This window comes from Wallemia mellicola, assembly GCF_000263375.1.
Source record: "Wallemia mellicola CBS 633.66 unplaced genomic scaffold WALSEscaffold_1, whole genome shotgun sequence".
Lineage (NCBI taxonomy): Eukaryota > Fungi > Basidiomycota > Wallemiomycetes > Wallemiales > Wallemiaceae > Wallemia > Wallemia mellicola.
The window spans coordinates 796465-808084 of NW_006531958.1; the positions used below are offsets into that span (position 1 = coordinate 796465).

An 11620-nucleotide genomic window follows, 5' to 3' on the forward strand; every position below is an offset into this window, starting at 1 on the left:
AGATGTAAGAAGTGTATTAACTAGGCCGCGACTATAGCTATAATAATGACAAGCCAGGATACTACCCATCAACGATAACTAATTTTCACTTTAATTTCATTATCGCATCACGTCTTCTTGATAACGAACGCTCAAAGTTAGTGAATAACCATCGCGTCGATATTATTAATTACAAATAGAATATAACTCAATGGATATCGTCTACCTCTTCGCTGCTATATCGATAGGATACTCATTCAGACAGTGGCATGCAGTATACAAAGCCTACCCAATAGACAAACCTGAATATCAACAGCTCTACAGATCACTCAACTCTATCATGCTCATGTTGCTATTCACTATTATCACACTATGGTTTAGGAAATACAAAGAGACAGGCAACGTACTCTGAAATGAATATATATTACAAGATAGAATAATAATTAAAGATTGTCCGCTATAACTGATAGAGAAATGTAGATGTTAGATTCCCAATTGTGTTCTCTTCGTTTGGATTTCATCTTTGAGGAGGTAACAACGCGTACCTTGACGACCTTCGAGGTCATACGTTGGACCGAATTCACCAGAAGCTACCAAAGCGAGATGCTTTTCTGATGCCTCGATCGCGTTCTTCCATATTGATTTCGCATTTGGCGTTTCAGATAATGTCTTTTGGTCACCGACGTTGAGTTCAAGGACTGCCAATTCGTAAGCAGCAAAGGCAGGTGCCCAAGTATCATCAGTGGCTTTTCCTCTATATGAGACACATTCATCGAGGTAGCGCCTCGACAAGTCCAATTCACCGATTGCACGGTGGAGTATACCCAGTAGTAGGTATCTTACTGCGATTTCATCATGTGTGTCCAGATCGTCAATATCTTCTTCTTCTCTTGGTTTGATGTCTATCAAGGGGGTAGAAATTTCAGGCGCTGGTGTCAATTTACACAACGCTGACATGTGCTTCAATGCGGCTTCCCTAGTTATTTTACCATAGCTGTTCCAGAAACATGCCATTTCATCAGCTGGACTAATCTGGGGTGATTGGTTAGAATAATTCGAAACTTCAAGGTAGCTGCTCACCTTTATAGCCAAATCCCATCTTTCAAGGTCAACTTCAACGGAAAGCTTCTTGTAGGCTTCGACCCTGCGCTCATGCTTGCGCTTCCAGAAGGCTAACTTACGTTGTGCGAACTTACAGGCTTGTCAGCAAAGTCAAACAGAGAAACCAACACTCACGTCTTCCATTGGCATGTTGCGACCGCCGAGTTTCTTAGCATTGAGAAGTTCTGGCATCTTAATTATGTTAGAAGATATTTTGATAAATAGCTTGACACACCTTCATAAATTCCTCTTGAGCTTTCTCGCGGCTTTCCTCATTGCCATCTCTTGAATCAGACAGGAAGCAACCAGCAGCAAGGAGTGTGTAAGTTGCATGAGACCATGAATTTAATTTCATGAGATGCAAGAAGTATTTAGCAGATTCTTTGTACCTTGTATCTTGTTAGCTTGGAAAAGGTACATCGTTATACTCACTTATTCTCAGCTAATAAGAGCCATGCATACTCGAAAACAATGATGACTTCTGCCTGGGGGAAACCCCGATCCTTTTCCAATGTTGCACCGAGAATACTAATTGCATTATCAGCACGTCCATTGATACGCTCTAATCTGGCACGATTAAGAGTCCACAGAGTACCATCTGGATGCCTCTTTTCACAACTATCGTCTGTTAACAAAGTAAACTTGAAAACCAACTAGCGCACCTTTTAAGAATATTCTCAAACATGCGCATATCATGCTCGGAGTCCGCATTCCATCCTGCGAGGAGAAGTGTAGACGAGGTGTAAAAGAGCAAAGAGAGTGCTGCAAAGGAAGAGTGAACATCTCGGTATGAAGCACTCAATGCTAAAGCCTTTAAAGCTTCCTTTCTATCACTTTTAAATCCAAACACGTTTATCAATCTCTTCAATTTTGGTGGCATAAGCGAGAATACCAAACCAAAAAGCCCAAATCCAAAACAAGCGCCTGACATAACGAACTCTTCAACGTTATCGCTTGGTGGAGCTGGAGTGTTAGTTGAACTGAGTGAGCTTGAGCTAGAAGCAGCGCTGGAATTAGTGCCGAGAAAGCTGCCAAACTTCTTAGCGAAGAAACCCTTCTGAATTGGCTGTTCCTGCTGCTTATTGATCGAATGGAGCGACTGGGACGACTGTTGTCTCGACATAGAAGGGGAAGCCATTGGGGTATCAGGCAAGCTTGCCGCGCCGCCTGGGAACACACTAACGAAAGTGTTGTTGTATAGTTTATACGATCTATTTAACTAGGAATGGAATTGGTTGGGGAATGACGTCATTTCTAAAATAAGTAAACACACCTTATAAATAGCTTTGAGCATTTCAACGGCTGATTCCGTGAGTATCTGGGTCATAGCTTGTCCGATGACGGTGCTAGCGATGAGTAGTTCCTGGGAGGAGTCAGCAGGCGTGATACGTAAGAATCAAGTAGGCGCACGTATGGAACAGTGCTATTAAATCTGGATGATTTCCCTTTCAGCTTGTTAGCGTCCTTCTTCGCAGTCTCTGCAGCCTTCTCGGCCGCAAATAACTCGTTCTGGGCTCGTTCCATCATGCCATCCTCCATCCCCAATGCGGCTTGTAAGAAAAGGATTATACCGAGGCCAGTTCTACCGAAGGCGTTGTCGTGTCTAGAGAGCTCTTCTGTTGATTGGTCTATTTTGTCATTGAATAGCAAGTTGAAACCCTCAGTAGCTGATTAGCTATGAGCGTGCATTTTACCTAAACTATTTATACACACCGTCCTTCAATTCTTGATTCATTTTTGTTTGTCTCTTGATTGCAGAATCGAAAGAAGCGATCGCTTGATAGTTAACTACGGAGTGGGGGATATCTAATTATAATATGGGCAAGAGAACACGCGAGAATAGTGTAGGAGATCATAGCTCAGATTCATACAAGCGTACTAGGAGTATGGATGACGATGATAGAGAACAGGATATCGTCGCGCAGAGGTACAGGCTGATAAACAACCTTCTATCGACACTCAACAAAGAACGTAAAGAGCGTATTGAGACTCTGACGACCGTAAAGGCGTTCTGATACCCATTTCAAGCATTTTTTATAACTTATTACTCGTTTATGTAGGTAATTACACTTATTTATATATAAATTAATCGAGGCAGAAGATATATTGTACAGCTTAGCTATTTATACAGACATATCATCTACTAGCCCGGAAATTGTAGTCTAAACCACTGTCACCTGCAGAGAATCAGAGGGGATCTCATACACCAGACGACTCACCAGCTATCATATCTGGTTCATGACTATCCCCTGTCGTCCTAGAGCTGCTCTCATTAAACATAATATACCTCCCGTACTCGACTCCATCGAGAACGTGATGCAATCTAGATAATCTGTTTGATGCATCCTCTCTCGCGAACGGTAGCGGAAGAAGGCCTGTGCGTACTTAGGACATATCACCACCAATCTAACACTCTAGCTTACGGATAAGGTCTTCACTCTCGCCTGAGTAGGTGTAGCTTAGGCGTTCATCCACTTCAGTACATTCAGCCTCTATTGCATCCTCTATGACATCGCACCCTGTATTTATTTGGCCCTCTGCCATGTACTCCTGTCTTCCGAAATTCTCGACTTCCTCTCTTGACGACCCTGGTGATCTCCTCAATAGCGTATTTTCCCTACCAGCCGATAAGCATCCTTTAATGTGGCAATGTCGTATATGTTCAAGAAATTCTCTGCACATCGTATAGCTCAGGCAACTTGGTCGTCAGTCATTTCCACCCAAAATGGGTGATAGTAGCGGTGATGTCACCCTATCAATTAGAAACAAAAATGATTTTATAAATTAGGAGATAAATTATGCGTTATAGAACCAGCCATCATCCGCTTGGTAGGTTGCCGTGCTAGTCACACTGAACTTCGAAGCGGAGCTGTAAGCTGGCGATATTGGTGTACTTGGTGCATGCGCAGATTTAGTCACGCCATTAGAGTAGTTATTAAGGGATTTCTCTGAGAATTTGTTGTTCGTCGGCGTGCGTCTGCCATCTTGTGCTTGCTCGAGTTGCTCATTCAAGCTTTCGATATCACGCTGTTTGGTAGACATCTCCTGGTATAGTCTTTCTATAGTGCTCGTTGCTTCCTCCAGCAAGGCCTTATCATCGCTGGACCTGCTTTCCATTTGTTCTGTCTTGCTCTGCAACTCTCCATATGCCATTTCAACCTCATGCAACCTTTGCTCTGAGACCAATTTCTCCATATTTGAAGTCTGGTATGCCTTGTCTAATTCCATTTGAGATATTTCTAAAGACTGATTGCGAGTCATCAGCTCTTGGTTGACTTGCATCGAATTCCTCGAAAGTTGTTCAAATTCACTAGATACTCTGCTAACTTCAGCACGCGACTCATGCAACATGGAAGATAACTCTTGATTAGATTTATGTACCTCTTCGGTTCTCTTCTTATCCTCCGTTATTGTTTTAAGGTCATTTTGGCGCTCCTTGCGCAGCATCTCAAGTTGCATTTCTAATTCCTTCACGCGAATTTGATAATCACGATCAGCAGCGTACCAAGCCTGCTTTTGCTCGAGGAGGTCACTCACTTGTTCCTCAGCTTGGCTAACTTTGATAGACATACCATTAAGACTCTCAATCAGACTACCATTCGTTGCCTCAATTTTAACCAAATCTGACTCCACTTTACGGGCTGCCTGTCTGGATAAGTCGGCTTCTGTCTTGCTAAAGTCTCTCTCTTCTTCAACAACTTTGAGTTTATCAATTATTCTATCCTTCTCTGATCTGAGCCTTCCATGCATTGATTGAGATTTACTTATTTCATTTCTAAGTTCACTATTTTCATTAACATATTCACGTAGTTTAGTAAGCTCCGCTGGAATATTAGAATAATTGTCCAACTTGTTAGTTGCTGATAATAAGGCATTTGTAGCATCAGTTATTCCATCCGGTAAGTCACCTAATTTGGCTTGCAAAGATGAGGCATTAGTGAATATCTCCGCTTGCGTATTAGAAAGATTGTTAGAATGCTCTTTGTATAATTCAGCATGACTATCAAGCATCTCCTTAACTTGATCTTTAATTGATGAGAAAATTGTAGATCTAGCTAACTCTTCAGTAATAATAGCTGCTGTTTCTTTTTTATCTATTTATATCATTGTAAGAATTGAAGAGGGTTGCTAAATATAGACGTACCTGATGCCAAGTCTACCAAAGTTTGAATACCTGGAGTGATAGCCTCGCTAAGCTTCAAAGCTAAGGCATTTTCATCGGGTTTTAAAGAAGAAATTTGAGGTTTCAATCCAGCTAACAAGTCTGCAAGAAGTGATAACCTATCCATCGATGACGTATGCTGAGTAGCTTCATCGAGGCGTTCTAATCCTTCAAGAATCAATCCTCTGTCAGTTTCAAGGAGCCTTACAACATCATCTTTTGATAGGTCGTTTCTAGCACCTAAGTTGACTGAAAGCTGCTCCAGCTTGTAGTATACATCTTGAAGAGTTATTCTAGAATCAGGAGCTTCCTCAGTTTGATGTATCTCATAGACATCTTCGTTAACTGGTTCTCTCTTAATTTCAAATGGCTGTATCCATCCAATTGATTGGTTAGGTGATGTATCCGAATTAAGTCTTCCTCTCTTAGCTGGAGTATCATTCTCTTTGACTTCAAATGTATCCGCAGTAGGCATACTCAATTCTGACTTGAAGGTGAAATTACCAGGCTCAAACGCAGGTGCAGTAGCCGATAAAGACTTCTTCCTGTTTAATTGAGATGAACCGGACAACCCACCAAATTGGAAGGCATTATTTGACATCATGCGTTTGTTGAATCTATTTTGTAAAGCCCTATCTTCTTCTGACGGATTTGAGAACATGTCATCATAATCACCACCGTTATCACTGTTGACATCGAATCCAGACCAGTTGTCCGCTGATTCAACTGTAGGGGCTCTATCTCTTTTGGTGGACGGGTTGCTATTAGGTATCTCCATAGGTTGGCTTGCCTGTACGGGCTCAATTGGTTCCTCTTGCTCTTGTGATTGCTTCAAACCAAATTTGAATGAAGAGGAATCGTAAACGTTAGTTGAATCTTTGAAGGGAATACTTGGTATAAATTCAGCAACGGTTGGTTTCAAAGCACTGTTTAAAGCCGCTGCAGGTTTGATTGTATTTTCTTGTTGATCGTGGTCATCTATGTCCTTCTTTTGTAATTCATAATTGAAGGCGTGATCTTCAGTATCTGTCGTATTGTGATCGGTTTGAGAATCTAATAAGTGGTGTAAGAAGATTCCATCTATACAAGCATAAACTTACCATCTACGGTTTGTTTAACATCATCGTCTATATGCTCGACGTGAGCATCCTCATCGACCTGATCTTCGTCAACTTGATTTGAACTCCTCATTGTAAAGCCAGAAAGCGTCTTTTTGTGGTTGTTCTCCTGGTCTTGCATTTGCTCCTCGTCCGATTCAACCTCATAACCAAAGCCTCTGCTCAATTCTTGGAAAGAGGGTGGTGGTAACTGAGGAGCTTCATCTGGTATAATTGATGTATTGGCATCCTGATCTGCTGGTTGAACATCTTGAGTACCTAGAATATCTTGCTCTGGCACATTATTATCTACATCCTCAACCTTAACATGGTTATCGACGTCCTCTTCCTCCTGCTCCTCTTCAACATCAGCCAAAGAAGAAGGATGATGGGAGGAAGGACCTTCGGATGATTTCCTACTAAGTTGTTGAAAGTCTGGTATATTTAAGTAATTTCCAGGTGATCTTGGTGAATTTGGGAAATAAGAAGAAGGGCTTGACAGCCCTGGTGATAAGTTTGTTGTATTAAAATTGTTCAAAGATAAAGAGGAAGAGTGGTGGGAACCAAACCTAGAAGGTGGTTTAATCTCCAAATTCAAAGGTGAATTATTGAAGAATTTGTCCATTTTAAAGTCTAGCAAGTTACTTTCTGAGGAATTGAATGACAAAGACTTTGAGTGCTTAGATGGAGGGTCTACGAAACTATCTGAGTACTTTTGTTCAGTTGGTGTTGGTGCGGTCTCTATACCAAGTTTGTCCAATTGATTGGTGATAGCTCTTTGTTTGATAGCGTCCCAAGCGTCCTTCCCAGGGAGGTAGATATCGATAATATCAGCGTCGATAGGGTTGAACTCGAGCTTATCCGGGCTATTGATGGAAGATATGATCGCGCTTGGTGTGGGTATTTCAGAATCCTGGTTACGAACTTCTGATGGCTGTCTGCCGTCCTTTGATGGTAGCCTCAGCTGTATTTTCTTCTGCTTCTTAGTTACAGGCTTTAAATGCAAGGCTTGACTCGGAATAGTGCGATGGCCAGGTATAAATGTCATGGATGATGGACGTCTGAGTACAAGAGTGAAAACGAATTAATTTGTGTCTATAGGACTACTGTTAGACAGCTCTAGTGGATTTAAAGCTACTCACAGTTACCGTCGTCCGAAATATCAGGTAGACTAATATCATCGATCGATGGTAGCCTGTATATTGGATTTTTTAGGTGGTTATCAATCGTGATTAGTTGCTTAGATTTAAACGCGTTATTTACATCTTGATACTTTGCAAACGGATCGTGATTTAGCGAAAACGGGTCATAGGGACTGACAAACGGTATGATGTCTTGATTTGATATACCCTTCTTTTCTTCTTTCCTTTGCTTGGACTTGAAGAGCTTAAATTTCATCCTCACCGTTTATGACAACTAGTTTGCATTCTTGAACATCTTTGAAGCAGACGATGATGTCAGAAGATTCAACGACCAGTCTATTTAGAAGGTTAAACTGGAATAGTAGCGTTCCCTTACAAATAAAGCTATTGGACGACTCAAGCGATGTTATAGATACCACTTTCATTTCGCCTTCCCGGTTTAGCTACCCAAGTTTAATTTATCAACAGCTAAAAATTGATTTGAAGTTACGAGACGATGATAACTTCGCTTTCCAGGTTGAACTAGACGATGGCAGTCTGCACTCACTCAAATTGCATTGGTCTATCGGTCTCAGTTATGATTATTTCACCTTTAACTTTATAAGTAATACAAACATGCCGCCCCTGAGGTTGATATTACAGCAAAATACACAATCACCTAATACCTACGCCGCAAACATACTCGATTCAACTAAAATGAGCTTCATGGCGAGCCTCAAGGAATCTCAACTCGTCAGATGGGGTACCGTTAAGCGTATGACATCCCTTAAACGTTCAGAAACAGAGCAGCTCTGGTCTTCGTTGGAGAAGAACCTGTTCGACGACTACTTCAAAGTCGCCAATAAGCTCCTACCTAACAATACAGAGGAAACCCCGCGGGCTGTTCCCATAAAATTGGTCCTACCCGACTCTATCGTCATACAGGACATACTACCATATCATTACAGTTTATTAGAATACCTACAGCACGCTTTGCCTTTATTATTCCCTAAAAATCAATCAAAATACCAAAACCTCGGTTATCCTGTCTTACACGGTACAATAATCCCCCTAGAGTCGATAATTGGCTGGCTAGACGGTACGCTCTCCTCAGCTGATGGTTTCCTTAGAATATGTATTATCGCTTTTTAGTTTTTGTAGACTGGATTATATTATATTTCCTACTTTCTTACTTACCCACCCTGATGAACCTGGAAGCACAAGATCCATGGGCAGTAGACCCGAGAGCTTCCCTATCAGAAATAAACAAGATATCGCCTAGTAATTACTTGGAAAATGATCAAAACCCCTTCGAATATGAGCAATCGCAGAGGCCGACACCCTTAGCAACACAACCAATGCACCCACGCTCGCTATCGAATGATATTTCAGCTGCACAGTCAGATAGGCATCAGGACGATACATTAATAGCCACTCTATTAGTAGACTTCCATCATAACTTTGGCCCTATCATTGAATATTGCCATCCTAAGGATACAATCACTGATAACGATTTTACACGTCTACTTCCATTCCTTGCTTTACCAGATGGTGCACATATGACCCAGGAAGACTTCTCCTACTTTCACCTGAAACCTCCAGCTGACGGTAGTCTTGGTAACAACACTATATTTGGGATAAGCTGCAATAGACAACTCAAATCAAGCGAGTTGCTAGAACGCGATAGTCATGTTACACGTTCTATTGTTCAAAAAGCAATCGTCGTACTCACGACTAAACCTGTTTTTGGTCCAATTAGGTAGGGAATTATTGCCGCATCCACAGCCTGTTAATCACCACACAGGGATAAACTAGGTGTTATCACACGCGCTTTCTTCTCACAGAGGAACTTCAGCGAACTCCAACTACTCGTACAATTTCATCAATCACTCCAACACAGTCTATCTGGATACACAAACCAGGCTGTTCTTAATTCCGGTACTAATTTACATGAGCTTGTTCTTAAATTCAAGAACAAGACGTTGACACTCCTCAAATTGCTCCTTTTGCAAAAGAGAATACTCTTTTTTGGATATAGACCTCTGTCAAAACACCCAGAATACCCAGTCGAGCGGTTGTGTAACTTTCAATACTCTTTGATCTCACTTATACCTAATCTCCTACACGCATTGTCGCAAGCAGCAAGTCCCGATATACCTACCACGTTCGGTTCGAAAAATATCCCACCTACATCCTTACGCACAACAGACAGGGAGAGTCTACTACAATACGCTGGTATGCCCCTCGATTTGTTTGGTAAAGGTGCTTTCTTTCAGCCTTACATGCCTCTCCAGCAGATTGATATGCTGACATCAAAAGATACAAGCTCTTTCTTAGTTGGAACAACGAATGCAGTCTTTACTCAGCAAAAGAATCTGAAATTGGATGTAGTTGTAAACATAGAGACTGGTGCTCTAGATATTCAAACACCAGGTTTGGAGAAAATAGTACAACCAACATATCAGGATAGAAAATGGATGGATGAAATCGTTACTTCTGTTACAAATACTCATCATAGACAAAGCAACTTTAATGGTGGCGGCCCTGTCAGTTTTGTCGATAGCGACGATTGGCTTAGGGCCAAGTTTGAAGATTACATTTGCTCAGCGCTGGCGTCAATTAAGTACGTAGACTATGTCAAATACGGTGGTGCTGCTGTCAAGCGTAATGAAGGTCCCTTGGCTGGTAACAGTGAGTTTTTTCTCATCAAATAACCGCCTGCTCTAACATACTGATCAGATTACGAAAAGAATCCTACCCAGTCATTTGGTGAGGGATTCGTGAATACGATGCGACAATCCACCGCCTTCATAGACTGGAATATGCGTACGGATGTCGCGCTATTCGACCTAATTGAACCTCGACACCCATACAATTCTGGGAACAGCCTCGGAATGCGTCTAAGCGAGGGTCTCAACGATTTGCACGCCAGATTACCCGAGAGGAGAGGGTCTAGCGATAGCAGCAACACATCAAAGAATGCATCATCGATGAAAAGCACACTAGGTGGTTTCGGAGCATACATAGCAGGAAAAGCGCGCAATTCTCTACCTGCGTCTAAATCGTCATCGTCTATAGCGCCACCACCAAAAGACGACGAGGCTGAGAGTGCATGGCAGAGTCCGTTTTCTGCTAAATAAATTGTTAAAAAGTTACTATGCATGTTTTAGATGATATTACCTGAAGTAATTAGAGATTTTTATCGCGTTTGTCAATAGTTTGTCGCGCTTGAGATTTCCTGGATTCGTTATCAATCTACCATCATGAACGGGAGATTTAGTATGGGGAGTATGAAGGATACACCAGCGCCATCGTTTCCAGCATCATTTGCTAATACATCCACTCAATTCGACGGTAATACGCAGGCATCTAGGATATACACAGATGAATATCGTCAGGAAGCCCAAGAAAAGCTGACCAAGAGGCTGGCACCAGAGTGCATATCGCAGAGACCGGGAGGTGGGAATTCTAGTGCGTATCTTCTAGTAACTCTGCCTAGTTAAACGTTTGATTAGAAGTTTGTTATATCGAAGGACATCAGGCGATAGCACTCACGAATAGCATATTTGGGTATGATGGCTGGTCTAGTCAGATTATGGACACAAAAATCGTTTATGTTCGTGTGATATTCCATTATATCTAAACCCTAATAATGCGTCAGATTGAACAATCACCTAATCACAAATGGCACTGCACTGCACAGGCCTTAGCCAGAGTTACTGTTCTTAGTACGGGTGCATTCCACGAAGACGTTGGATTTGGTGATATGGCCAATAGTCCAACGAGAGGTGCAGCTATTGACAAATGCATGAAAGAGGCCGTAACTGATGCGGTAAAGAGGTGTTTACGTTACTTTGGTAATTCAACCGGTAATTGTCTCTATGATAACAACTACACTCGAGAAATTGTCAGACATAAAGACAAAAATAGGGTGAGTGATGGGATTGAGTTATATTACAATACTAATGGCTTATCAAGTATCAATACGTCCCTGAGGAAACGTACAGACCAAAGGAGTTCGATTATCGCCCTGAACACGTCAAAGAACAAGAGAGACAACGGCTATTACAAAAACGCCAGCAACAACAGCAACAACAGCAGCAATACCAGGCAGCCAACACATCGGTTAATCACATAACTAACGACGCCAACAATACCAT

The 11620-nt window shown here is 41.8% G+C and overlaps 6 protein-coding genes across 6 annotated transcripts; 3 read left to right on the top strand and 3 right to left on the bottom strand.

Annotated features, from left to right (window-relative positions):
* Positions 1-375: 375 nt before the first annotated feature.
* WALSEDRAFT_30957 (hypothetical protein) lies at positions 376-2825 on the bottom strand. The gene is made up of 9 exons (XM_006956018.1): positions 2794-2825; positions 2491-2747; positions 2354-2443; positions 1743-2299; positions 1513-1698; positions 1316-1469; positions 1216-1272; positions 1060-1170; positions 376-1011 (listed from the first exon to the last, which is right to left on the bottom strand). Exons 1-9 carry the CDS (start codon positions 2813-2815, stop codon positions 463-465), a joined length of 1983 nt encoding a protein of 660 aa, XP_006956080.1. The 5' UTR covers positions 2816-2825; the 3' UTR covers positions 376-462.
* A 293-nt stretch (positions 2826-3118) lies between these two features.
* On the bottom strand, positions 3119-3732 carry WALSEDRAFT_59179 (hypothetical protein). Its single transcript, XM_006956019.1, has 3 exons — positions 3504-3732; positions 3300-3455; positions 3119-3257 (listed from the first exon to the last, which is right to left on the bottom strand). The coding sequence occupies exons 1-3, from the start codon at positions 3622-3624 to the stop codon at positions 3217-3219; spliced, it is 318 nt and encodes a 105-aa protein (XP_006956081.1). The 5' UTR covers positions 3625-3732; the 3' UTR covers positions 3119-3216.
* Positions 3733-3861: 129 nt separating this feature from the next.
* On the bottom strand, positions 3862-7387 carry WALSEDRAFT_56057 (hypothetical protein; the record flags this gene model as incomplete). The annotated part of the gene is made up of 3 exons (XM_006956020.1): positions 3862-5174; positions 5225-6295; positions 6343-7387. The coding sequence occupies 3 exons, from the start codon at positions 7385-7387 to the stop codon at positions 3877-3879; spliced, it is 3414 nt and encodes a 1137-aa protein (XP_006956082.1). The 3' UTR covers positions 3862-3876.
* A 398-nt stretch (positions 7388-7785) lies between these two features.
* Positions 7786-8612, top strand: WALSEDRAFT_34917 (hypothetical protein; the record flags this gene model as incomplete). The annotated part of the gene is made up of 1 exon (XM_006956021.1): positions 7786-8612. Exon 1 carries the CDS (start codon positions 7791-7793, stop codon positions 8610-8612), a length of 822 nt encoding a protein of 273 aa, XP_006956083.1. The 5' UTR covers positions 7786-7790.
* A 61-nt stretch (positions 8613-8673) lies between these two features.
* WALSEDRAFT_34918 (hypothetical protein) lies at positions 8674-10600 on the top strand (the record flags this gene model as incomplete). Its single annotated transcript, XM_006956022.1, has 3 exons — positions 8674-9219; positions 9265-10151; positions 10200-10600. The coding sequence occupies exons 1-3, from the start codon at positions 8819-8821 to the stop codon at positions 10598-10600; spliced, it is 1689 nt and encodes a 562-aa protein (XP_006956084.1). The 5' UTR covers positions 8674-8818.
* A 273-nt stretch (positions 10601-10873) lies between these two features.
* Positions 10874-11373, top strand: WALSEDRAFT_13165 (dsRNA-binding domain-like protein; the record flags this gene model as incomplete). The annotated part of the gene is made up of 3 exons (XM_006955587.1): positions 10874-10931; positions 10976-11076; positions 11122-11373. Coding segments are annotated over 3 exons (411 nt in total), but the record flags the coding sequence as incomplete, so codon positions are not given.
* Positions 11374-11620: the final 247 nt, after the last annotated feature.